Source organism: Anopheles maculipalpis, chromosome 2RL (genome assembly GCF_943734695.1).
Source record: "Anopheles maculipalpis chromosome 2RL, idAnoMacuDA_375_x, whole genome shotgun sequence".
Taxonomy (NCBI): domain Eukaryota; kingdom Metazoa; phylum Arthropoda; class Insecta; order Diptera; family Culicidae; genus Anopheles; species Anopheles maculipalpis.
The window spans coordinates 96,647,492-96,671,968 of NC_064871.1; the positions used below are offsets into that span (position 1 = coordinate 96,647,492).

Sequence of the window (24,477 nt, forward strand, 5' to 3'; positions counted from 1 at the left end):
CTCAGACAATCTCAGCTCCTACGCACTTACTGAGCAGTCGGCGCGTATGGCAATTTCTCTCTACTATCGCAAGTACTAAGCGGCAAAATTAAGAGAGCGGGAAGGAGAGCGAATGATGTAAGAAGGGTGAAACTCTGAGGAAAAGCGTTGGGTAATTCAAAAAGTGTTTCAACAATTTTATGAAAGTGATGAAACTATTGTTTTTTTTAATTTGAAATCAAAAAATGGCCCGTTCTAGCTTTGCAATATTCAAGCTCCTCGACCAAATTAACTATTAGTAATATAATCATTCACCAAATTTTCGCTGCTTGTTTTGGATTTGATATCATTCGTTTTAAGGATCATGAACTTTAGCGCATGGTAACACTTTCAGGGATTCCTTATGCAACATTCTATTCTGAACACACCTGTCAAATGTTTGTTAAGTTCTCTTTTAAACTGTATCTACGCTTGTCGTACATCGATACTCTTATCACATCGATCAGTTTGAGTTGCCGCGATCGCAATGAATTCCGCAAGCCCTTCCCCTTGCTTACTTATCTACCCATCCGCTCGTACCGGGGAAACACCGTACATGATGTTGGTAGCCGAGAAATCGAATTTGCTAATTGAAAATTGAAGTTTACCGTTTAAGTGGGTTGTTCCGTGATTTGTTCTCACCGTCTCGTGCGCACCGGCGATTGATAATGACAATTCGCACGCGAGTAAACAACAGCACCGAAACCCCGTGCGTAATGGTAACGTGTTTCCGTACCTGGGGTTGGGACAAAACAACGAAATATTCATAAAAGCATAAATCTTGCTCGCGTTGGGCGCTGCGGTGCGCGGTTGCGGTTTGCGTCATTTGTCCATCAGGCAGGGTTTTGGCATGAGTGAGGAGAGGAGCCCGGTGAGAGCGAGAGCGACCCCATAAAACATAGATAAATGTGATGTTCTACCTGTAAAATGTAAACAGTACAGATAACTAGGCTGTCTATGGTACAGTACAACTAACAGCTGCATCCATTGTCGTTGGACCTAGAGTTGACCTTTTCGTTTCCAGCTAGAAACATTCGTCAGCCTCATCTGTTCGTCTGGTACCTGAAGCGTCAGTAGCTGTCACTAGGGCGAGGATGAGTATTATGCACGATAAAAACATGATCATAAACTCATCCACTCCCGATAACGGGCGGCATTTGGTGTCATTGTCTGTTTGTCGATCCTCACGGCACACGCTAAAGTCAGTTGGAAACTGGAGTGTTCTAGATGTACCGAAGAAAGAAACTGGATGGATTTTGCACATCAAAAACCTTGAACGCTCAACAATCGGCCATTGAGAATTGGCGAGATGCTATCGGTTGGCTGGTTCGGTCCGTTTCGATTGCAGTGCCAATAAAAGAATGTCCGAAAATAGATTAACAACAACAGAGCTTTATGAGCTATTCTTTCTCACCGGGTTGTTTTGGTGCGATAATCATATCCATGCGAGGGTAGCCCGATAGGATCAAAATCAGGTCAATTTTATTGAGACGCTTGATTATGAAAGATGAAGGAAGTAAGGGGTCGTTTACGCTCTTTGATGTGAGATGGTAGTGAATGATTTGTTGTGCCCGGTGATAAGCGTTGTGGTTCATGCGAAACAATAGTGCCATCTTGATAACGTCTCCGGCCGGCCCTGAAGCTTACGCTAATTGGGGTGCAATATTGAGGTGTTTGGTAGTACGCCATGTTTTACGATGCTGGTGGCCTTTGAATGGGAACGTGTGCATTTTAAAGAGACAATATATGGCGCTAGCTGATGTTGGTGTTTATTTTCGAGCGTTACTGTAGGGTGACGTGTGATGGGGATTGCATAGCTTTAGGAGCATATGAGTAGCGAGTTATAATGAATAATTTTAAAACATAAGAAAATAAAGGCATTGAGAGATGCAGGTAAACAAAAAGGCTTATCTTTTCTATTCTACAGTTTCTTCAATAATATTAGACACTACTTTGTTTCTCCTCATCCAAAATTAAACGGAAAAGGATTCATGTGTTGAACGGTCGCTACCAAACGTCGCAAAGGCACGCTTTCCCGGTGGCCATTAAAACCAAAACCGAAAACCCATTATCGTAACTAATCGACCGCAAAGCAAAGTTTATCCGTGCCGTTGGCCAATTAAGTCGCCAGCAGTAGCAGTGGTGGTGGGTGACCCGGTGTGAAACCGGGCGCAAAAGGGATGGTGTAACACCTCACGTACACCTGGAGACAAATAGCCTTTGGCGGATGCAAAGCACAGGAGAACGTACACCAGGCGAGCAGTGATTTAAAGTTGCATGAAGATGTTCCGAAGTAAACCGGCTGGCTGGAATCGAACGGTACGGCAAGACGATAAATATCAGTCACTAATTGGCAAATGCCGGACGTTTGCTGGCTTGAGATGTGTGCCTTCGCACAAACACACTATCCTGGGAAGGTGTATTGTCCTTGAGCAGCATCCTGTGTGTGTGTGTGGGCAAGTGTGGAGCCAGGCAGCCACGCTAACGATCGCAGCATGGCCGCAATTAAACCACATTAGCTCTGTAAAACGGTGCTCTTAATAGCGTTAATGTTATAGGCACTAAATTTACATTACACGCACGCACGGCTTCTTGCAGGGAAAGTTCAGGTGTCGGAACTGCTTAGTGGGTATTAGCTATGCGTCTCACGACGTACCGGGCCTAGCCAGCAAAGTGAAAGCTAGAGCTGGGAATAGTCCTTCATAAATAATTCCTGCCATCGTTCTGCTTTGGTGAGCGGTTTACTGGTGTGGAGAAGTTCTAGCAGGGGATCGTCTTGAGTGTCTTGGTATCGGTAGTACATGTGTGCATGTGTGGGAGCGTACCACACACACACACACAGGACCGGTCGGTTGGGGATCTGTTCTAAAGTCAAGAATGGATGGTTTTCATACACCAAAGACCGGACGACAAAACGTTTGTCCCGGTTCGGTTCTCCATTCGAAACATGTGTCACAAACACATGCATACACGCAAGGATCGTGTATGGTTGAAAGTCGGTTTTATCTTGGTAAGCCCCCAACTACGGTTTCTTGGATATGGTCCCCGGATGACGATGATTATCACTGATGCTGGCGTAATTGGTAGTGTAATAATAAATTAACATTTCCAGACCATAACTCCGTTCGGCAAAATGACTCTTTCTTTCTCTCTCTCTCTCCCTTTCCGGGTTTCTCGTATTCGTTTGAGAGTATGTGTGAGGGGTTTTTTTGTTCTAGGTTTTCCGCATCCACAAGAGACCAATCCCACTGGAAGTTTGCGTACGAATCTGACACGGGGAAATCTTTGGGGATTTTAAGGGAAAGACTTGAATTGAAAAGTCTGCTCGATGCTTGCTCCATTGTAAAGAAATGAAAACTATTTTCCGACCTGACTCGCTTTTTTGCTAATCCTTATACTGCAGTGTGTGTAGGCAGCGTGTGGTTTGTGTGAGGAAGCTTGTGTGTGCTTCAGCCGATCGGCATTTATGTTGCGGTTTCCCATACACGGACACTCTCGGGCACACTGAACACTGTTTCCAAACTGGGCGTTCGCGGCATTCATGGGTCATAATAAATTCAGCAACACATGAAGCCACCCGGATTTTGAAGATTCAAATCTCGGCATTTTAATTCGATTGCAGACCGGCGGTAATTGTTGATAATTGAGAATGATGTTGCAAATTGGATTACGGTGGCAATTAGTAGCCATTTAATCGGATATCATATTTCACGGTAACCGGATGTCCTGGTTGATGTTGGGATGCGGTTGTTGTACCTCATGTGTATGTGTGTGCTTGTGCTTTTATGCTGCATTTGGCTGGTGGTTTTGCATGCTTCATGTGTTCATAGTTTTCACTATGTGAAGAGTTATAATCGATCGAATCGATGCTTTTTTTTTAAATTCATTCGTTTTCATGTGATTCATCGACCAATCGTCAGGACGGTGTGTCATTAAATCATGATAATTATGCGTCATTATGGTAAGGAGGGATGTGCATAGAGAAACCAGAAAAATGTGATTATCGAATCAGCAAATTAATGTTTCCCTGAGTTCACAAAAAAAAAAGGCTTTCTTCTGTAAGTTCGTAATTAGAAAATAATTAATGTGGTGAGCTTGAATAATCTAAATTACAGAGTGTTTCAGTAGCTATATTTGTGAAATCAAATGAAACGCTCTGTTTCTCTTTCAAGCTGTAGCTTTCGTCAATAGTTTCACTTTAAACTTTCAGCACAATTAATTCACTTTGTTTTAAAAAAAAACTCCCTTTCCACACTCGTCGACAACAAATGGCTGCGAAATCATTTCCCATCCAACGTTCAACTGAGCTTTTGACGGAAAGATATTTCAGCCCGCTGAAGGGAACGCGTCCGCGTAAGACAGCAACAACAATCCAGCCGTGCGGGCCAAATAAATGTTCCGCAACCGGATGCCATTTGTGCTGAGATTTCATCACGTTCTGTTGATGTGTTTTATGCATTTTGCATGACGGATGTACCGTGCCGGTGGTTAGTTGGTGGTTTTCACTTGTCTTTCTGCAAGACTGTCTTGAAGATGTTTGTTGGCCTTCTTATGGATTGGAGAAGTTTTCTTACAGACACACACGCGCTTGATGCTTTCAATCGTACGGTGGCTGTGTGTCTTCTGGATGTGTGTTTTTGCGAACGAGTAACAAATGCACAGAAGGATCAACCATTTTTGCCCTTCATTTTTATCGCTTTCGGGCACATTTGTATTCGAAATCACTTGCAATGTGTGTGTTTGGGTATGACTGTGTGGAAATGAAGGGAATAAAAAAAAACTATAAATGACCCAACCGATCGTAGCTGCTGGAATGGTACGGTTAATACTAGACTCGATGGAGGTGTTTGGTAGTGCTTAGGTTTTTGAAAGATTGCTCCAGTAATTGAACCGGATAGACATGGTGCGTCTTCATCTTTCTCCAGTTGGTATTTCATTTTTTTGTTTGCTTCCTCTTTATCCACCCCCCCCCCCCCCCCCACAAAGCGAAAGGCAACAATCTTCCACGACGATGGTAGACGACGTTCATCTTTGCCCCGATGGCAGATTAATACCGATTGACCATAATCCATAACCCAGCAACGCCCTGTCAGTTTCGCAGTGCCCGTTGACTGGAAAGAAAATGGGGGCCGTTGGGTTGCGTTATTGTTTTGTGTTTCTTTCTCTTTGTCGACAGTCGGATCAGTCGACTGGAAACGTTGGAATGGTTTGCCGAAGTCAGTTGGGAAGTCAGAAAAGATGTCCTCAATGTAGTTCCGAAATTGTTGGCAATAATACTTGGCGTTTGGGGGTTGCCAAAAATATGTCGAGCATTTTGGGCAGAAAATGTACGAAGGACCAAAGGGGAAAAGTTTTTTCTGGGCTCATCATAATCGACCATCGAAATTCCTGCATGTTACTTTATATGATGTACTGAAGTAGCGATGAAGGAATAACAGAAAGAGCCATCGGTATGTGCTTTTTATGCGCTTCTTTTATTGCCTTTTGATTTTGTAACATATTTGGCCTGTGTTTGACTCATGAGAATTTGCAGAAAGATTGCTTTTTGGTCACCAAAATCACCTTCTTTCGAGCTATTGAAAGTATTCAATACACAAAATCCAACGACCCCTAAAACTAGGCAAGACGCACGCAATCGTTACAAGAACGACCGATTCCAACACAATTGCTTCATGCTGTGCCGATTACATACAAAAACAATGAACACGACGCAGCAAAAATTACATCAGTCGAAGAAGATTGTGCCGTACCATACCGAAACGAACACATCATCCGAAAAAAAAAGAAGGTGACAGAGACAAATATTTACCCATCGGCTTCGTACGCCACTCGTTCGGATGATGGAAAGAGGCCTGCCCGTCTCGAGCATTCTAGCAGCAGCAGCACAAGCAGCACATCCACCAATCCGACAGGCCGATTGGACTGTTGGCGGTTCCTACACCATAATCAAGCCCACCGTTGCTCATCAAATATACATCGGCAGGCCTTTGGGTTATGCTGTGGGGCAGCACGGCAGCTGGTTCGTTCTGCTTCGTTCACATTCCCGTAGGCCGTGGTCGAAAATTAGCTTGTTTGCATTGAAATTTCCGCCTGCCCGAGCATTGCCAATTGTCAGCTCAGCTCAAGACTTGGCCTTGATGAAGCGAGGGGACCGGCGTACCGTGTTCAGTCGTGTCGGCTGCCTAAATTCCAGGGGCTGAGAAAAAAGGACCTTTTGAAGCGATGCAACCTCCAGGGAAGGCACAGTACGGGCAAAAGTAAACAAAACACTAAAGGTACGAGCGGGAGGTGACGTTGAAGGAAGAGCAAGCTCAGGATAGAAATGAACAATAACATGAGGGTAGTATGAGGGAGAATGGAGCAAAATGAAGGAGAGAATAGCAGAGTTGGAAACAAAACAAGGAAACAGTAAATCGCTTCAGCCAATGTGTGTAAATCAACAGTAAGAATAAAAAATGGCTGTAAAGAGCTGGGAGAGGACGAAAACAAGATTGGGGGCAAAAAATAGTGTCTGAGAGGGTGAAGTTTTATGAAGAGAAAAATTTCAGGAAAATAGTAAAAAATAAGTAACTTAAATCGATAAAATCGATGGAGACGCCTGGTGTTTTGTGCCGATGAGACTAATTATTTAGTATGTGCGAACATATGCGTTGCAAAAATAGATAATATTATTTTAAACAATAAAAGAGAATGTATTTTAACAAAGGTGTATTCTTCGCCTTCACACTCGAAAGACAATCATCTGCAAACGATTATGTATTGGTTTTTATGCAGTCAATCTCACCACAATCAAACTTAAAATGCACCGACAGCGGTGCAAGATTCAATATTTTTACCCATCATTTCTCAACAGAAAGTGGTTGCAAAAATCGTTGCATTTGCAAGCAAACTCGTGCTGTTAAACATTTGCCCCTCAAACAAAGCGGTGAGAAAAAAGGAAAAAAGAAAAAAAAAACAACCCTAAAACGAGATACGAACGGTAACGAATGCTGATGGGAGTACGATTGAATGCTTATTGCTTGGGAAATTGAAAGAACGATGCTGCAGGACAGCTCTGCGAAACCGAAATCTTTCAATCGTGAATCGTGCCCAGAATATCCTTGCTTAAACATTGATCCTTGCCGCAAACGAACGGAGACTATACACGGTGCTGAACATCATCGGGTCCGTCTGCTTGAAACCGGTGGCTCGTTTCAAGTGTCGGTGTGTATGTGTGCGCAGCGGTGTGCTCTCTCGCTTGGATGGTAAAATAAAACCTCAAAACCGACAGCAGACAGAATCGGAACTCGAATAACACGATGCATGAAAGTAAGGGCGAATGGTGTGGCTGCTATGGAAAACCTGTTGAAAAATCAATACGAAAAGAAAGCGTGGTTCATCGTACCAGAAGTCAGGGTTTCTGGTGGGTCTCTCGTATCGCTAATGCAAATATCCTTTCCACTTTTGCCATTACGGATGGCTCATGTGTGTTGTGTGTATGCGTCGACATTTAATTTCTCGTCGAGGTTTGAGCCACTAGCCGACTAGAGACTAACGGTGCACTTCTTGCTCGAATAGTTTCTTCGAAAACCATTCGAAACACTTGCCATCGTCTCGCCACAAAAAGCCCGGGTACGTTTGCGTTCAACGGTGGGTTAGAAAAATAGCAGGAAAATAAAGAGGAGAGAGGTCCGGGAATGGAGGAGGGCTTGAGTGTTTTATCAGCAAGTTAAATAGAGCGTCGGTTTCTAAGCGTTCAAAGTAGCGTGTATGTGCGATTCGTTCTGTGGTGTGGTTTTTCCGAAAATGAAGATGGCAAATTGTGCCAGAGCTAGAATTAAACTCATTTTTGCTTGGTTTGTTTGGTGTGTTGGGTTGGGCTTTGTCGTTATATGGTAGAGTAGTTTGTGTGGCGTTGGAACTGATGTTGGTAGATTTGCTGTCAAGGATGGCGAGTTTGACGGGACAAGGAAAATTTTCATTGATTTTATGATTAAATAGGTAAAAGATTTAAATTATTTTATACTTCTTGCAAAATATTTTATTAAAAAGATGTAATTCCTTTTCAACAAAATTATTTTGTCTGCTATAGAAAAATGTTTGTTTTCTTTTAATGCCAGTAGCTTTAAAGAATTGTCGCTCTAAAAGCAATGTTCTTTAAGGTCTGACCCACCTCTGTACCTCAACTGCTGCTCTGGTCTTTTAAAACAAGAGCGAATGGAGTGAAAAACCAGTGGCAAAACGATAAACAAATAAATAAAACATGCAAACGACGTCGTAACCGATGAGCGAGCGCCGTGAAACCGAATGGAGTCATAAAATCTCCCAAAAATCCTTGTCCCCTTGCAGGAGATTAAAACACAGAGAGATCGAAAGAAACAAAGAGGGAACGTGAGAGAGAATTTTCGAGAGTAATGCTTAAAAAATACTATCACAAGAAGATAAGATAAGAAGCAAAAGAGAGTGGTTAAATATGAGCCATGAGTGCCACGAGTAAGCACGTGCAGACGTCTTTATAACAGCGCTGAAAAGACGAACAGGCTCAAGGTGGCCGTTAGCACCAAAGAGAAGAGAGAAAGAGCACCAGCCAGAACCAGAAGAAATTGATTTGCTTGGTGCGTCCGTTTCGGCAGGCAAACACCATGGAAGCCATCTCGTTTTGCCAGCCATTAGTCATTCGTGTTGAAGATAAATGACGACATGGCGGTTCTTCTCACACTACCACTTCCATCAGCAGGACAATTCGGATGCGCATGAAGACGAATTTTCCATCGCCATCTTCTCGATGCTCTTACCGACCTGCTCGCTCACAATATACACTTCTCTTTCTAACTCAACGCATGCTACCGATGTAGTGGTGAAGCGGTACACAAACATACATTAACGTCTGGCATTTAGCAATGCTTCTTCCCCAAATTGTGCCTCCATTTGCAACAGGGTGAACAGGGATGGCCAGCTCCAGATTACGTAGACCAAGTTCAAGTTATAGCGCCATCATTTTGTTTTGTTTTTCTCCCCGTTTTTGCTCGTCGAGGGTGTGCGCCTGGATCGTTTCTCCAGGAAAAAAAAAGGGCCGAGCAATATTTACAGTACCGACCGACGGTGCGCGCATGTGAGATTCTTCTTCGGCGGTGACTTCACATTGGGTTGTAAATAATTTTACTACCAATATAAAAATCCTCACCTAATTTCATTTAATTAACACTAATGAATGGAGTCATCGTTTTAATTTGATGTGCCAGAAGTTTTTGTTGGTTGTGTGGGTCCTGAATTATGTTTATGATGATGAGATAGAGAGAGAGAGAGAGAAAGAGAGAGAGAGAGCGAGAAGAAGAAGGGAGAGAGCCTTAACCAGTTTAAGATGTACCATATTGAACTCATTTGAAGCGATATAAGAGACAACCGACTTTAAACAAATTTACCTTATATTCATCTTCCATTTTGTTTTTCTTTCTTCTTTGCTTTAAATTTCTCGGGGAGCAGCTGGCCTTCCGTACAAGGTGTATGCAGGACACGACTCGGTACTGGCGGAAAAGCGTAAACAGCGCCGGATACGAACGACCTTCACCTCGGCCCAGCTGAAAGAACTCGAACGAGCCTTCCAGGAGACGCACTATCCGGACATTTACACGCGCGAAGAGATAGCGATGAAAATCGATCTGACGGAAGCACGCGTACAGGTGAGTTTTACTGCTCGGTTTGGTGGGCACGATTTGCCGAAGCTTCCGACTGTCCGGACGTTCTGTGCGGGCCACATGAGCCCACCGGAAAGGGTCGGGGATTGATTGATTAAATTGTTTCCTTTTTGGTGTGTCCCAGGATTTCGCCATTGTCCCCGCTGTGTGCGGAATGTTTTTCCAATACAATACAGCAGCCTACTCGGTGGAGAGGTTGCGCAAATAACGTCCATTATTTATGACACGTGCTATGCTCAATATTTCATAGCCTACTTGAGCCTTCTTGAGGTGAATATCTGGGAGGGTGAAGAATACAAAAAAAAGCAAGTCATTCTTATCGTTTCCATCGGTGTGTGAGTGTGCCATTTTCGTGGACGGTGGAACTCAGGTCTTAGGCTGTGTGCATTTTAGATGACTCCATTCCCTTACTAGCGGAGGAAGGACTCACGATGAGCAGGGTACGTACGAGCATACGCATATCATAGCCAAGAGGCCGAGAACGCTTGACACATGCCGTACGATTACGAGAGGGCTATAAATTTATCACCTTTTTGCTTCCATCCTTCGTGTTGGACAGTTGGATGGATTGGCTATCTGCCACCACTCCATAACCCCACCGAAAAGCGCAGCAATCAGAAGAATCATAGCGCCTAGTAGTGGCCAGAAGATATCTTGGGAAGATGATCAAAATTTCCTCTCCCAAAAAGCAGGTCAGCAAGGGTGTGGGAAAGAAAGAATGATGGATTATTGGGTGTCGTTTGAAGAGACCGAATCCTAGAGTACGGTACAATGAAGTTCGTTTGGGAGTTCATTTTGCCGTTTTCCCAAACTAAGACCTGCAGAAGCCCTATCCATTGGGATGGACAATACCGTCCAGGACGTCGTTCATTTATCTCGTGAGCAATAGCGATTAGGATGTCATGGTGTCGGCGCACGTCCGGGTGAGAAGGGTGGATGACATCCTTTGGTTACACCTCGCCTTCGTGCTGCTGCGACTAATCTGCAACCATCAAGATATTCAGTTCGATTAGGCTCGGTCCTTCAGCAGTTGGTTGTCTCGGTGTGTGAATAAGTTGTAAAACAAGTGTACCAAATTGATTCGTCTCCGGCCGTTTGGGACGGGTGCTACAGAGGGTGGAAATGTTCCTATTTGTAACCGGATAGCAGCGTGTGAAGTGGCTTGAAATTGATGTCGCATGGTGAGATTACATCCTGAAAAATGATAACTGGCTCAAGTGGGCGTGAAAAGGCGGGACACCAGATATGATTGAGTCCAGGGTGGGAAAAATAAAGGATCCCATCGGAAACCGTTGGTGGGAAATTATGCATTCTGCTCAGTTTGTATGGTTTGTGTCATGTCGCATACTTTGGGGCGAGTTCTTCATTCAGCTGAAGCTCGTGCCGTAATGACCTAACCTTTATTTTTGGCACAGTTCAATGGACTAGTGCTTAAGCTAAGTCGTTCCGGACCTCTAGCCGATCTAATTTTAAATGGCGTCCTATTGTTTTGATTCAGTTACATCGAATGTTATCTTAAATTACATTGAAACAATATTGCTCATAGCTTGTCGGCACACTTCTACGGTAGTTCGTAGTCAATGTCAAGTGGTCGCAGATCGATGTGTGCGTGTGTCTGCCGTCTCACGCGCACATTGGTTTGAGGCCGCAATAATTTACATGCCGATTATCGGTAATGGAATGGCCCGAGGAGAAGAAGAAGGTTTAACGTAAACATTCCATTTCAGTAAAGCAATTTCGTGCGAAATGTGATTAGCGGCGTTGGGTTGGGTTCGATCGCCATGCAACCATGCAGCCATACGTCAAACTTGACAGATGAATAACAATAACGATCTGCTCGGTTCGTTTGACCGACAAGCCACCGATGCTCTGTCACAGGGTGAAAGTGTTGATCGATTCAATTATGCGCCTGAGTACGGTTGCTCGACGCTGGTGCGTACTGAGGACACGTCACGATCGGGAGGGCGCAGTTTAATTGAAAATTCAATTCAATTATCGTACATTATATGTCGCGAGAGTGTAGTAGCTTCGGTGACGATGCCTGCTGCTGTCGATGATCGTTGTTGTAGCCGCTAGTGATGCAATCCGTCTGTCAATTTATTTCCTCCAAATGGCTATCCGGAAGCGTTTGCCACGAAAAAGGCTCTTTTAATAATCAATAGAGCATTATTGTGTGTCAACACGAAAAGTCCCACTGCGATGCGGTTCATGAACTCCCGGCGTAGACGAACTTTCGCTTGTTGGGGCATGGTCATTGGTGGTGCGTCGATATTGATTCTGACAAAAAAGGTATTCAGATGAAGCGAGACTGAAATTAAAATTGGAAAAAAATCGTTCAAAACGTTGGCTCGGTAAAGTGCTATAAATAAAAGTTCTTTTGTGAAGGTTTTATTTCCAGATGATTACAAAAGTAGAAAGAAAGGAGTGAAAATTGTTGCAAAATGCATTTTACTGATGAAATTCACGATTCGTGTCGATGATGGAATGCAAAAACCCGAGCAAGTAAGGCAAAGGGAAACATAACCTAGGATAAAATGTGTTTGCCCGGTTGTTTGAATTGATATTTTAAGACCAATCGCGGATGCCACTGTTGCCTTCACTGACAGCGTGTCGTGGGAGTTGTGGATTGGATCGAAATGTCTGTTCGATGTTCGCGTCCACCAGTAGCAACCCTCTCATTAAATGTTGGCCAGTTTGATTGTTTGAAACATTTCGGCTGGAAGGTATCGACAGTTGTTGCTCAAATGATACAATGTTGTACAGGTGATCGGTGTCAATCAGGTTCGCTTCGAGTCGGGGAGGTTGTGGGTGGTCGGTTGGTTGGTTGTCGGCTGTCTGCAATCTCCGCTTATAATTAGTGTCAAAAACGGTCGCTGACGGTAACAACGAATGTGTGCACGGATATTGGATCAGTTCGGTGGAACGGTTCGTCTGTCAATTAGCGTGAGACGGTGAGAAACGTGCTGGTCTAGGGTGAATGATTAGTCATTCAGGTGAGTGCACTTTGTTTTAAAATACGAATTTGCGGGGAGTTTGTAGCAAAGAGGTTTTTCTCAAAATGTATTTTTAAAAATCCTCCTAAATGTATGCAATTGGCTGTGCAGTGTGAAGGTACATGACGAATTATCTTTTTCAACCAAATTTGTGTTCTTTCTTCTAAGTTCTAGTATTTAAAATGCTGATCTAAATTTAGACTAAAAATAAACACGCAAATACCTCCCTTAATTCCGCTCTGCTCCGGTTTTGTTAAACCTAATCCTCTACCGCTTATCCATTCAGTAAACAACGGGAAGGAAACCTGTTCGTTGCATTCACACCCTGCGGATGATGGCTTTTGTGTAAAAAGGGGAAACATTATCCCTCGCAGCTATTGAAACTATATCGTTCAAAAGAGTAAGGACCCTCCTATTCCCTAGCACCCTGAATGCTGCTTGTTCTCGGAGATGATTGAATTAAAATTCATCACACATCTGTGGTGTTTGATGGCATAAACACGTCCTTTCGGTCGATAGAAACACTTGCGTGGCTGCATGGCTGAGGGCTATTAAACCTCAATCGTAACGTTCCCTGCTGTGGTTGATGTACAACACTGGGTGAGGTAGTTGAATGTGTTGAATGAATGTTGAAGTTTTGGCATTGCTTTTGGATTCAAAGAGTAGAGGATAGTTTTGCAGATTTTAACGGTAAAAATGGGTCGTAAATGGGCTCTAGAAATCTAGAAAAGTAGAGCATTAAGTTGATTAACTCACATCGTTACGATGCAGCGTGACAGTGAGCATGTAAGCCATAATTGAAGCATTATTCTAACTGCAGTTAACTCCATTTAGATAATTCTGAGCTGATAGCTTTTACTGTCACACATTTTGCACACTTTTCGGGGAAAGGCCACTCAGATACAAATATTTTTTTTTATGAATGTGAGAGAAAATTAATCGACTTGTTCTGGGCTTTGTTTGATGGATGGATATGTGATAGAAAACTGCACCAAGATTAATGTCAGTTAAACGAAAAAGAAAAATGGACCCAATAATGGACGTTCTCGAAGTGCGTAAGGCAACATTTAGTATTGCCCCGGCTATTGGTGATCGTAAATAAAATTCATTTCACTTCATGCTATGAAGTACGATGATACAAAAAATACAACCAAACAACCATTCCTTTCAAAGAACATGGACTTTTCCAGGAAAAAGAGAACGGCCATAACAAGAGAGAGAGAGAGAAAAAGATTGAGTGGAGAAATACGTGAAAATTAAATGTGATAAAAATGGAGCAAAAAAGGATATTTTTCTCTTAAAACCACCTACACGACGGCAAGGTCTAAGACAAGCGTGTGTACTTGTAACACAAACGGGCAGGACGAATACGCACCCCAAAGAGCAACAACACACAGCATACCAACAGCAAGACCTACGATGGTCCTGTACTGGCGCGTTCGGGATGTCAAAAGTTTGAAACAATTTAATTCATCACAGCCCGGCACCACCGACCGTCAGTTCGAGACAGGCACTGGTAAGGGACTATACCGGCTGTGAGGAAAAATGTAGCAACATTTTACTCCACCGTTTTGGGTGGAAGGAGGATTGTGAAGAAGTGGTGAGGGAGGAAACGCTTGCTAAATTTATTCCCGTCGCGAACGCGAACGGGTCTTGAGATGAGAGCGAATGCGAATAAAACCGTTCATTCACGGCAATGGAGTATATTTTTTTGATTGCTCTTCCTTTGTTTTTGTTTAGGATGGAATTAAAGCAGGAAAATGATGGAAAAATCTGTTTGAAGTACATGTTTGGCTTCATTTGGGAAGAACAGGTTTTAGGTTTTGGTAATTTATTTGTTTATTACCGTTTTATATCTTCCAAATTCAATCGTTTGTTTATTTTGATACTTTTCTAATAGTTCGTAACCTTTCTTTCTAATGGAAATTGCTAGAAATCTCTCGTGTATTTTGTTCTTTTATATCTTTAACTCGTCCAATTAAACAAATGTTTAAAAATTCATTTTCAAACCTCAGAAAGGGATATTTGTTTTCTCTACAAAACACCCTTATAATGATCAGATATTTAAAAAAGTCTGCAGCAGTAAACCAAAAACAGCTTGTATTTTTTTCTCGTTTTCATCCAAAACAGCACCATATTTCTCTTGAAGCATTTTTCCAATCCAATCTCAATTAGCTTTCCAGCACTTTCAACCATGGTGTTTGTCGTACCTTTAGCGTCTGGATTACACCCGCAGCGGGTCGATTACACCGTGGAAAGCTGTCTGCTTCCACCTACAACACCGTCCCCGAAACCCCAAACCCAACAGATTCCAGCGTTACCAGCGTATGGAAATGTGCTCACATATGGTACCGCAAGAATGGAATTATTTTTCTCGATAAATATAAATCGCCGTCGTCATCGTCGGTTGTCGTTGCCCACACCTTTTGGGACATGCACCACATGGACCACATATGGTGGTGGTTGGGGATGGAGAGTTGATGGGCGGTCTAGCCTGCACTCCAGCAGGTGAAGCGCGTGTGTGTCTGGTCCGTGGACTATGGAACCTGGTCCTGGATCGCGAAACAGAGAACCGCAAATCATAAAATACTGGAACTGGACCCGAAAAGCCAATCTGCCACTGGTTTCCCTCACGGATGGAGGGGTTTTAATGTGAAAAAAAAAATACAAACAAAAGGCCAGTTTGCATCCTAAAAAACAACGACCTTTCTCCATTGCTTGAGTAGACCTTGTAGTAGCAACAAAAAAAGGGCAACGCGTTGAAATTTACACGCTCTATAGTTTCTAACCCTTTTCACGTGCTTTCCTCAAATTACAAAACCGTACAGCGGTTGTGGTAGTCGAAGGGAATGGAGGTTTTCCCTCCATCGCGATACTGGTCAAATAGCCACATGCTATAGGTTTTGCTATTAGAAGCAGCTGTAGTATGATTATGAAAATTTATGCTTACGACTGGCCAGCGAAAACCACCATGGCGGAAAATAATGGGCCGTGTGGTCGCGCAGAGTGGTTTGTTGGTGTTTTTCGCGTTGTTACAACCTAATAATGGTGCTGTTTTTATAGGCAGTGTTTGAAAATACACTTAGAATTGTGCTAAAAATTTACTGATACTAAGAGGAAAAATAAATGGAAAGTTTGTCTAATGGAAGCTTCAGGAATAATTGTTAGTGCAATCAAATTGTTTTCACAAAAACAACTATACATCCCGAAAGAACTCCCGGGAACTTGCCACAAACAATACTAATCAACAAAGCACCAAAATACAGATTAAACAGGGATGAACACAGCCACATCGATGCCATGTGGTTTTGTCTAATCGAAATTCAAAATTCATGTTCAATTATTTATCACCCACAAACACCGGAGGGAATACGTAGCCAGTTTGTCATGACGAGGTCCAACCTAACCAGCTCAGGATCAATCCCGAGGAATTAACACTATTAGCACACAGAGCCTGTATGGCCTGTCAGAACAGAAAATCATAGTCCCAAAAACCACAAAACCATCACCACAGGCGTTAGTCAAAAACAATAAATTATCTAAACACAGAATGTTGCACCACTAGCTGGATGTGGTGAATTGGAAATCCGTTTGGGAAAAATTGATTCGGACAAATCGGACAGGATGAGAATCGGAAGGTCTAGATACAGGAGGCTTTTCATAGAAACGAGCCTCCGTCGAAATTTATTCAAATCACCCTCCGAAGACAGCGTATTGGGATGGGGTTTTTGCAAATATGAAACCCCAAATAATGCTGTTGGAAAATAGAAATTGGAGACCGAAAGGAGGCTGGAGGGATAAGATCTCAATAATGGACGAAAAACCAATTTCAATTATTAGTACCGGTGGTGTTCCCATTGGGGAGAAAAGTGCGTAGACATGTTTGATTTTGAAATTTACCTTTATAAGATACGGAGGACATGAAAGATTTTTGACAGTAGAAAATTAATTTAAAAATACATTTTTCTTCAACTCATATAACGGAAAAAAACTCATCTCAAGTGATGTCAGTGAAGACAGCAAACCATAACAAATGACTGTGTCAGCTGTCCTCTAGCTCTATTGTTGTTGTCATTAACACCAAGTGGCAATAGATCCTTTGGAAAGGTTTCACTATCGCAACACAAGGAAAAAGGGGAATATCGGCTATAAAAAAGCGAACATGTACTAAACCATGTTCATCGATGTAAACACAATGTACAATGACCTGCACAAAAAAAAAAAGAAAACATCCACCTTAATGACCTCATCCGGTTCGATGCAACTCAGTTGGTAAAAAATCATGCATGAGATCTCCCCCTTCCGCGGTGCAAGTGGTAGCAAAGTTTGCAAAGTTAATTGAATAAACATCACGAGGTAACAGGGCTGCGAAAAAGTGATTTCTTTGCAACCAATGGGTACGTTTGCGTAAGCATGGTACAACCCTCGCCCTCGCCCGGGAGGATTATTATTCATCGATTAACAAGTGAACGCTCCGGTGCGCCCCCGGTGACGTGTCCCGGTTGATGGGTATCTCCCTTGTTACGCACTAACCTCACTTTAATTCTGTTCGTATGGTTGTTTATTGTTCCGGTTTGCCGAAAAAAGCTAATCAAAACCGTTACCGGTAAGTCAGAGGGGATACGGGCAAAGGAAGCATAAAGTGCCTCGCTCTCCCTCAGGACAATTGACGTTTTACACTTGCCGTTTGCCAGGATGGGAAGGAAGCTGGGAGACTGGTTCGGTGTCGTCACCGTGATGAAGGGAAAATATTAGCACAAGTGCTTCGTTATCCACTAAGCAAGGATAAACAATGCTTACTGTATTTAGTTTATTGCTTTACAGTCACCCTCATCCACACTGTCATTCGTTACGGGGTGCGCGCCTGGTGCCGCGTGACCAGGATCACTCCGCTTGATTTGTGCTACCAGCGGTACCAACCCTCGCTGTTCCGTTTCAGATTTGGTTTAGGGGACGGGCAAGGATGCTCGAACTCAATGACTTGCGCCGATGACGCCCTGTAAACTGTAAGGGATGTAGGGTCATAGGGTGACCCTTCGCAGCGTTAGTGTGTGTCTGTGTTGCACGTGGTAGAATAAATGTCGCGAATGAAGATATCATTGTTGTTTCGATTGTTAGGTATTTGTTTAGCGAAAGTATCGCCACATCTGTCGCAATTTGGTATTGGAAGTGCGAGATGCTGCTGCTATGAGCTATGATGTAGCACAACTATAGAAATGAATACATTTTTATAAAACTTTTTGAATCACAATCGAAGCCGTTTGATTAAATAATAGCCACATAAACTCTAATCCCTTAAGAAAAAAAGGGAAAATCACTTCTTGGAAGCATCCATTACGCTTCTTTTTTTATAGCCAATTGCGTACGTGTCACTTTTTAATGCCATCGCTACACAAATTTATGACCCGAGCCCGAGATTGATCGATTGATCGGTTTTAACTGATCCGAAGAAAGTGAGCGCACGTAAAAAAAAGTTTAAATTTTTAATTTAATCAATTTAGACCAAGAAAAAAAATGGCCTCCTTTACGAAGGCTTCGCCGCTATCTCCCGGAGCATCCTCAAGAGGTACCCCCATCTCCCGGGATGGATATCGTAAACTATTATCGAATGAAGGGTGTCCCACAAATCCTTTCCCTTTTCCGATGTACGGAAAGAAAATCGTTTTTATGCCAATTTTTATGAGCTTTACTTGCCCTCGCCCGGCAAGGAAAAGGGTGCCGGAATGTGTTAGGAAGCAGAAAAAAGTAACATCGAAATGGGATGAATTTTAATCGTTCTGTTCGATTCCGGCCTGGTGAACCCCGAAGGCGTAGAATTGAATTACAAGCGGTCGAAGCCCAATTTCGCGGTTTCATAGCTTCGGCGGGGGTGCTCTAACCAAATCAAGTCACATGGAGCAGCAAGAAAAGAAAAAGGAAAAGGTCAAATCAATTTCACAACAAAACTGCTCGACCATGAATTAATTATTAATGGCAGTCGAAGTGGCTGTGTGCGGTCGGGAAGGACCGATATTTGGCGACCACCAATCCATGGATGAGAAATGTCTCGCCGAAAAGGTGTTGGTGTTGGGGATGTGATCGTAAATAAAATTTTTGGGGAGAAAGTTTGATTCGCTTCTTTTATGATGGTTGTTTTCAACCATAAAAAGCCCATTGGATTCTAATTTCTGCTTGCCAACGAACGGTCTATCCGTAGTGGGTTGCACAAGTGGATCAGAGCGTGAAGGTGGTAATAAATTGAATTTTGGAATGATCCTAGGACACTCGGGGCTCCGAATCTAAAATCTTTAGAGAAGATTTTCACATTTTGGGACGCATTAAGGAGAGGGAGGTTTTTTTTTCCTGGGAAGGATAGCAAACGATTTCAAAACCTACCACGCAAAAAGATCATTTAATTAAGCAATTCTCTAGCTGGAGCTGGGCGGACATTCAGCAGGTGAAGCTAAAGACTTGTATCCTGTCAATTTAGCAATCAGGCGGGATCTTACAAAAAGGCGGAAGAAATACATTCAAATGTAGATACATAGTAGATTTAAACAAAAGTCACGTCATCACACCGATTGTGGCCACTTTGTGGAATGTGTGTCCACTTACCGAGAGCGTCCTTAAGATGTTGACCACTGCTGATGATAAAGGCAAACAGAAGCTCATCAACCCTTAAGATTGTTGGATGTCCGTCGTGATCAGTTGATTTTAGGGTTTTTTCCTGGTTGAGTTTCTCACTCGAACCCTCTGTAGAAACCCTCACATGTCCTGTGATACAATCCTGCCGGACAAAATGTGACCAATGGTCGGTGAACCTTTATGAGAATCCTAGAAATCCTGGTACATCCTGGGATGGATTTATTTATAAACTCGCACACATAGATGCCAAACGATCTATAAATGAATTGTTTATTTTAATCATTCCTAATCAAATAATAAATTAAGAAAGTTAAACATACACACACTCACACGGGATCAGCTACGAGGTACGCTGTCGTACGGTGTTTGTTGTTGTGTTTGGCTTTTCTCAATCTTTAAGACAAAGACAACGGAAAGGAATGTACCGTGGACCGTGGTCCGGTGTTTTTTTTTTTCTTTGCCTTTTTGGTCAGGAAGAGCATCAAGACATTCGGTCGTTAGACGTCCGATTGCGGATATGACAGAAGAAGCTATCGGTTCCTCGTCTCCGCAGTCTTCATTAGCCGACCGGGGACGAGTGCTGCGTTCAGTGTGGATTCAACAAACTTTGCGAAGAATAGCACAGCAAGGGAAAAACGTTGTATTTTACCAATAGTTGAGTAGTTACCATTCCCAAGAAAAGAAAAACGAACCTTAAAAACTCACACCGTGAACCGAGCACGAATCAAAACGGACATAGCCTCCGAACCTCTGCTCTGGAAACGAAAGAGGGGGGATAAAAAGAGCACAGCCCTGACCAACCAAAGACTAAAGACGAAAGATTCTCGCACTAATTGCATTAAAATTCAGCACGATTTGGGTCAAGACGTTGGACCGGGCTTTGGAACAGAAAATGACTTGGAACTGACCAGAAGAAGTACTCCGGGTACCTCGAGTCCTGGTGGAGAAAAAAAAAAGAGCGGTAAGACAACAACCGAAGTTGTGGGACGCATTTTGAATAGCAATCGGGTTTGGTGTTTGGGCTTGGACAAGTTTGCACCGAGGTAGTTCGGTGCAGCAAATGGTAGAGAAGAAGCAATTGAGCACACAAGGACGATACGAATGCTAAAGATTTGTTGGGTAGTTGCGAGTAAAATAAAGCAGAAAACTGACTGGAATTGGAGTCAGAGCAAACTACTTACTATGGGGGAGAATATAAGGTTTTTTTTGGTTTATTTAACGGTCAGTTTAGTAAGGAAAATTCTTGATATAAATAGTTGAACGAAGTTCTAAAATTTATATTATTAACATAAGCTGAACACAAAAGAAATCAATGAGGAACTGGTCAGTCCTAGAGTAAATAGACCGTTAGTTGGGTAAATAGAAAGTAGAAAAAACGAAAACAACTACAGTACAGCTTGATGCACTGATTGGCTAATGGTAAGCTAACTGGTCGCAAAGAGAATAACTTTGCAAGACAGGAAAACAGGGAAACAACCAACACACTGACTAGTGACAGTAACAACAAGCTACCAGCGCCACACAACAATGTCCAAGTGCAAATATTGATGCAAACAGAAGTCGCAATTTTATCCGATGACCAAATCAAGCGTGATGTTCCACCAACCAAAGGGCACCCGTTTTGTGACAATCGCTGTGTCGTTCAGCCGAAAAAATAAACTCCCAACCGAAAGGGTAGAAACATGCCCGCGCCGGGGTCAAACAAAAACGCCCGGAAGTAAACATGGCACGAGTCGCGAATTTGCTGAAGTTGATTAGATATTTAAACATGTCACGCGTGACAGAATGAAGCTTAAAAAACTGGCACCGTGTTTTCACGCATCATTTGGTGAAAGTTTGATGTCGTTTTTTTTGTTGTTGCTACCCGTAGCAGAGCTGTTTGCATTATGCTACTCTTTTTTTCTCAAATATTCTGACAAATTTGTTCGAAACATGGAATGTCATTGTTATGCGCGCATTTTCCACCAGCAGAGCGAGAGAATTGGGACATGGGAGGCAGTGAAGCCCGAACCGCATGTTTGCGCATCGACAAAGTTTGCTCTAATGCTAGCGCATTATTGGCGATGGTGGTGGTGGTGGTGGTGGATGCGTGAAAAACACGACAAAACGCTTCCCAGCCATTTCATTAATTGGCGCACGTAAATATTAGCTAATTAATTTGAATATTTCATAAACGCCGCGGGTTTGGGAGTGCTTCGGAGGAATAGACGACACGCGGGGTAGCATACATTAAGGCGCACGCAGCAATGGAGTGGCGTGGAGATGCGTTACGGTTTCACCGATTGACAGTTTGCCAACACTCGTTTGTTTGTGCGGTACAGAAGCTTTTCTCTGTGTGGCACACAAACAGGGACAAGCACATATGATTAGAAATTCGCACAATATTTACCGCCAATAGTAGTGCATAATTAGTGGTTGTGGTGAAGAGTTTTTGCGGGTTTGCTGTGGGTGTTGTTAATGTTTGATAAAATCATTGCAATTAAGGTTGCAGTGACACAAAAGTAAGGATCGACAACGATGGACTTGGCATGTAGGCAGAGCAAATGTATTTTTCATGAACCTTTTGGTGGTAGTGTATGTGGTGGTTTCTACCCAGCAAGCCTCAAGTTTGACAATGACTGATGATGTTGGTGATGGTGGCGCGTATGCTGTGGCCAGGTCTGGTTGGATGTGAAGGCAATTGGTGGTTAACAATAATCGTGTCGTTTGTCTTGTAGAGGCTGGCTTGAAATATGTACCGACATGCATTTGTGTCGGTTTTATGACAAGCGAATATTTTATCTCGCACAACTTCTCAGCCGTAAGACATGACAGCTACAAATACCAATGAAATATGCGGTTTGTTTCATAGCTCCCAATTTTTTAGATTAGTTACTTTAGATAACAAGAACTTTCCCTTCCAAAATCACTTTTTTTTGGTAGTACATAGCCTACTACACTAAAACTGTCATTGGGTATTGTTTACATTGAAACGTCATGTTTGGTGATACTAATTAAAAAGAAATCACTCTCTTTTAGAATAAGAAATCTTACCCAAACAAACTCATCTCAGTTCGGCTGTTTACTAAAATCTTTAACCCACCATCTTGTTTCGCTTTGCTTCCCTCCGTTCAGGTCTGGTTCCAGAACAGACGGGCCAAGTTTCGCAAGCAGGAACGCATCGCCCAGCAGAAGGTGTCCAGCAACAATAACAGCAGCAGCAGTAGCAGCAGCAACAGCAGCAACGGCAGCACCAACAACAATGGCACCGGTGGCAGTAGCGCTAATCAAGATTCATCGTCCGTGAAGAGCGAACAGAAGTCGTCGTCGGTGGTGAACGGTGGCAGCACGACCCCGAAGGACATCAAGCCGCCCGGTTCACCCTGCCTGTCCGTCACCACCCTGTCCACCACGCCCAACTCGAGCGCCTCCTCCCACCAGTCGAACGGTGATATCAAACCAATTAATGGTAAGTGTTTCTTCCACCGATTCTTGCGAGCAGAGTCGGCATGATGTGTTGCTCTCCCGCTCACGGTTGCCCTGGAAACGATGGTTTGCTCAATTGCTGAGGATTGTATGTGTGTGTGTGTGCGTGTGTCTGTGTGTTTTTGTGTTGGAATTGTCGCACAATGATTGTCATCCTACATCCTCGATTTACCATCGGAAACAGCAAAAGGCACCGGGACGCCACTGTTATTCACTCACCCCCCCCTCAAACCAGGCCACCCACTCTAATGTCACGTCCTTGGGATGATGCGAAAGTGGTCCCATTTGGTATTGGGATGGTGCTGTCGTAAATTTTTCATTATAAAAGTCACCGGAAGCCAGCCAGTCAGCCAGCCAGCCCGGGGAGGATCTTCTCAGTGTGTAGGTTTGGAAAAACAAATCAAGAGAAAACACCACACCGGGTGTGTTGCCGTCTTGTTGTATTTTTTTGTCGACATTGTAAGTCGTCCTAGATTCCTTCACCTCACGGTCGATTCCATCCTCTTAAGCGGGCTAGGAATTATATGCCGCTTCGTCTCGCTTCACACTCCACACTGAAGTTTCCATTAATTCTGCGAATTCTACGCAGGATCTCAGGTCGGGCTTATACAGACAGATTCGCCCGATGTTATCGTCAGGGTGTGCTTTTGTCGCTCGGTACGCTTGACACGCTTGTTATTATCCACCGCACAGAAGCCAATCGAAAGCTACAACACCACGCAAGTCATCGTGCGTTACTTTAGCGGGAATGCTGGCGAATCCTTCGAGCTCGTACCAGGGATGAGACGCCAACAGCAGCAGCAGCAGGCGCGACATTTTCGAAATAATCTGACATTAATTCGTATAAATGAACGGTGTAACAAGCAATTTTCTAGATTAAACCAATTTAATACATTTCGCTAGCATCCAACGAGCGAGCGCTTCTTTAGCGTATCCTTCCCCTTAAGACCACCCCGTACCGTACCCCAGCAATCGAAAGCAAAATGAAGCGCGAAGAACCTCAACGGATATAAGATGTAAGCTTTCGAGCGTGCCTTGTGTAACAGGTGGTTCTACTTTCGATAACAGTTTTCTACCAACACACCGCGTTACAGCGTGAGGCGAGTTTGGGAAAGATTTTTGTCCCATTTTTTCACATGTTGTGTGGGAGATGAATGCATTAGCGTTATGAAGGTGTCACGGTGGGCAAGCAGTATTGATATTTACGGGTCGTTAAAGCTCAACCTGGGACCAGCGAGTGGGTTTTTGCAAATGGGAGAATGAATTAAACTTAATTACTCACACATACTCGCGATTGTAAAGGGGAAGTGAAAGTTTGGAGCAAAAGTTTACTAATTTTATTACCGTTAATTTATAATGGGAAGGAATTGAACGTACAGGAGTCATGTAAGCGTTGTATTTAAATGTGAAAACTGTCACCAACATTGAGATCTGACACTCCAAGAAGGCTAGTCGACGAAGAAGTCTCTAGGATGAAGAGACTTTATCGTTCATGGGCCTCATTTACCAAGGGATAATAACGTCCAGGAGCCTCATCTTCCAAAGGTCCTCGCCCGGGCTCTTTATTGTTATGCAGTAACAGTAAACTGTTTTCAAACACACTGTGAGGTGGATGAAGGACACGAATAAAATAACATTTGACAGGCGGGCAATCTCTTGAAAACATAAGTCTAAAACAATATCCATCCTCGATAGTGGCTCAA

At 43.2% G+C, this 24,477-nt stretch overlaps 1 protein-coding gene across 1 annotated transcript in view; it reads left to right on the top strand.

Moving 5' to 3' along the window:
• The window catches only part of LOC126568239 (paired mesoderm homeobox protein 2B-like), a 33,978-nt gene that overhangs the window by 8,459 nt on the left and 1,042 nt on the right, over positions 1-24,477 (top strand). The window contains exons 2-3 of the mRNA XM_050224685.1: positions 9,481-9,677; positions 22,424-22,757. Coding sequence (XP_050080642.1) covers positions 9,481-9,677; positions 22,424-22,757 — 531 coding nt within the window. The remainder of the gene's footprint in view (positions 1-9,480; positions 9,678-22,423; positions 22,758-24,477) is intronic.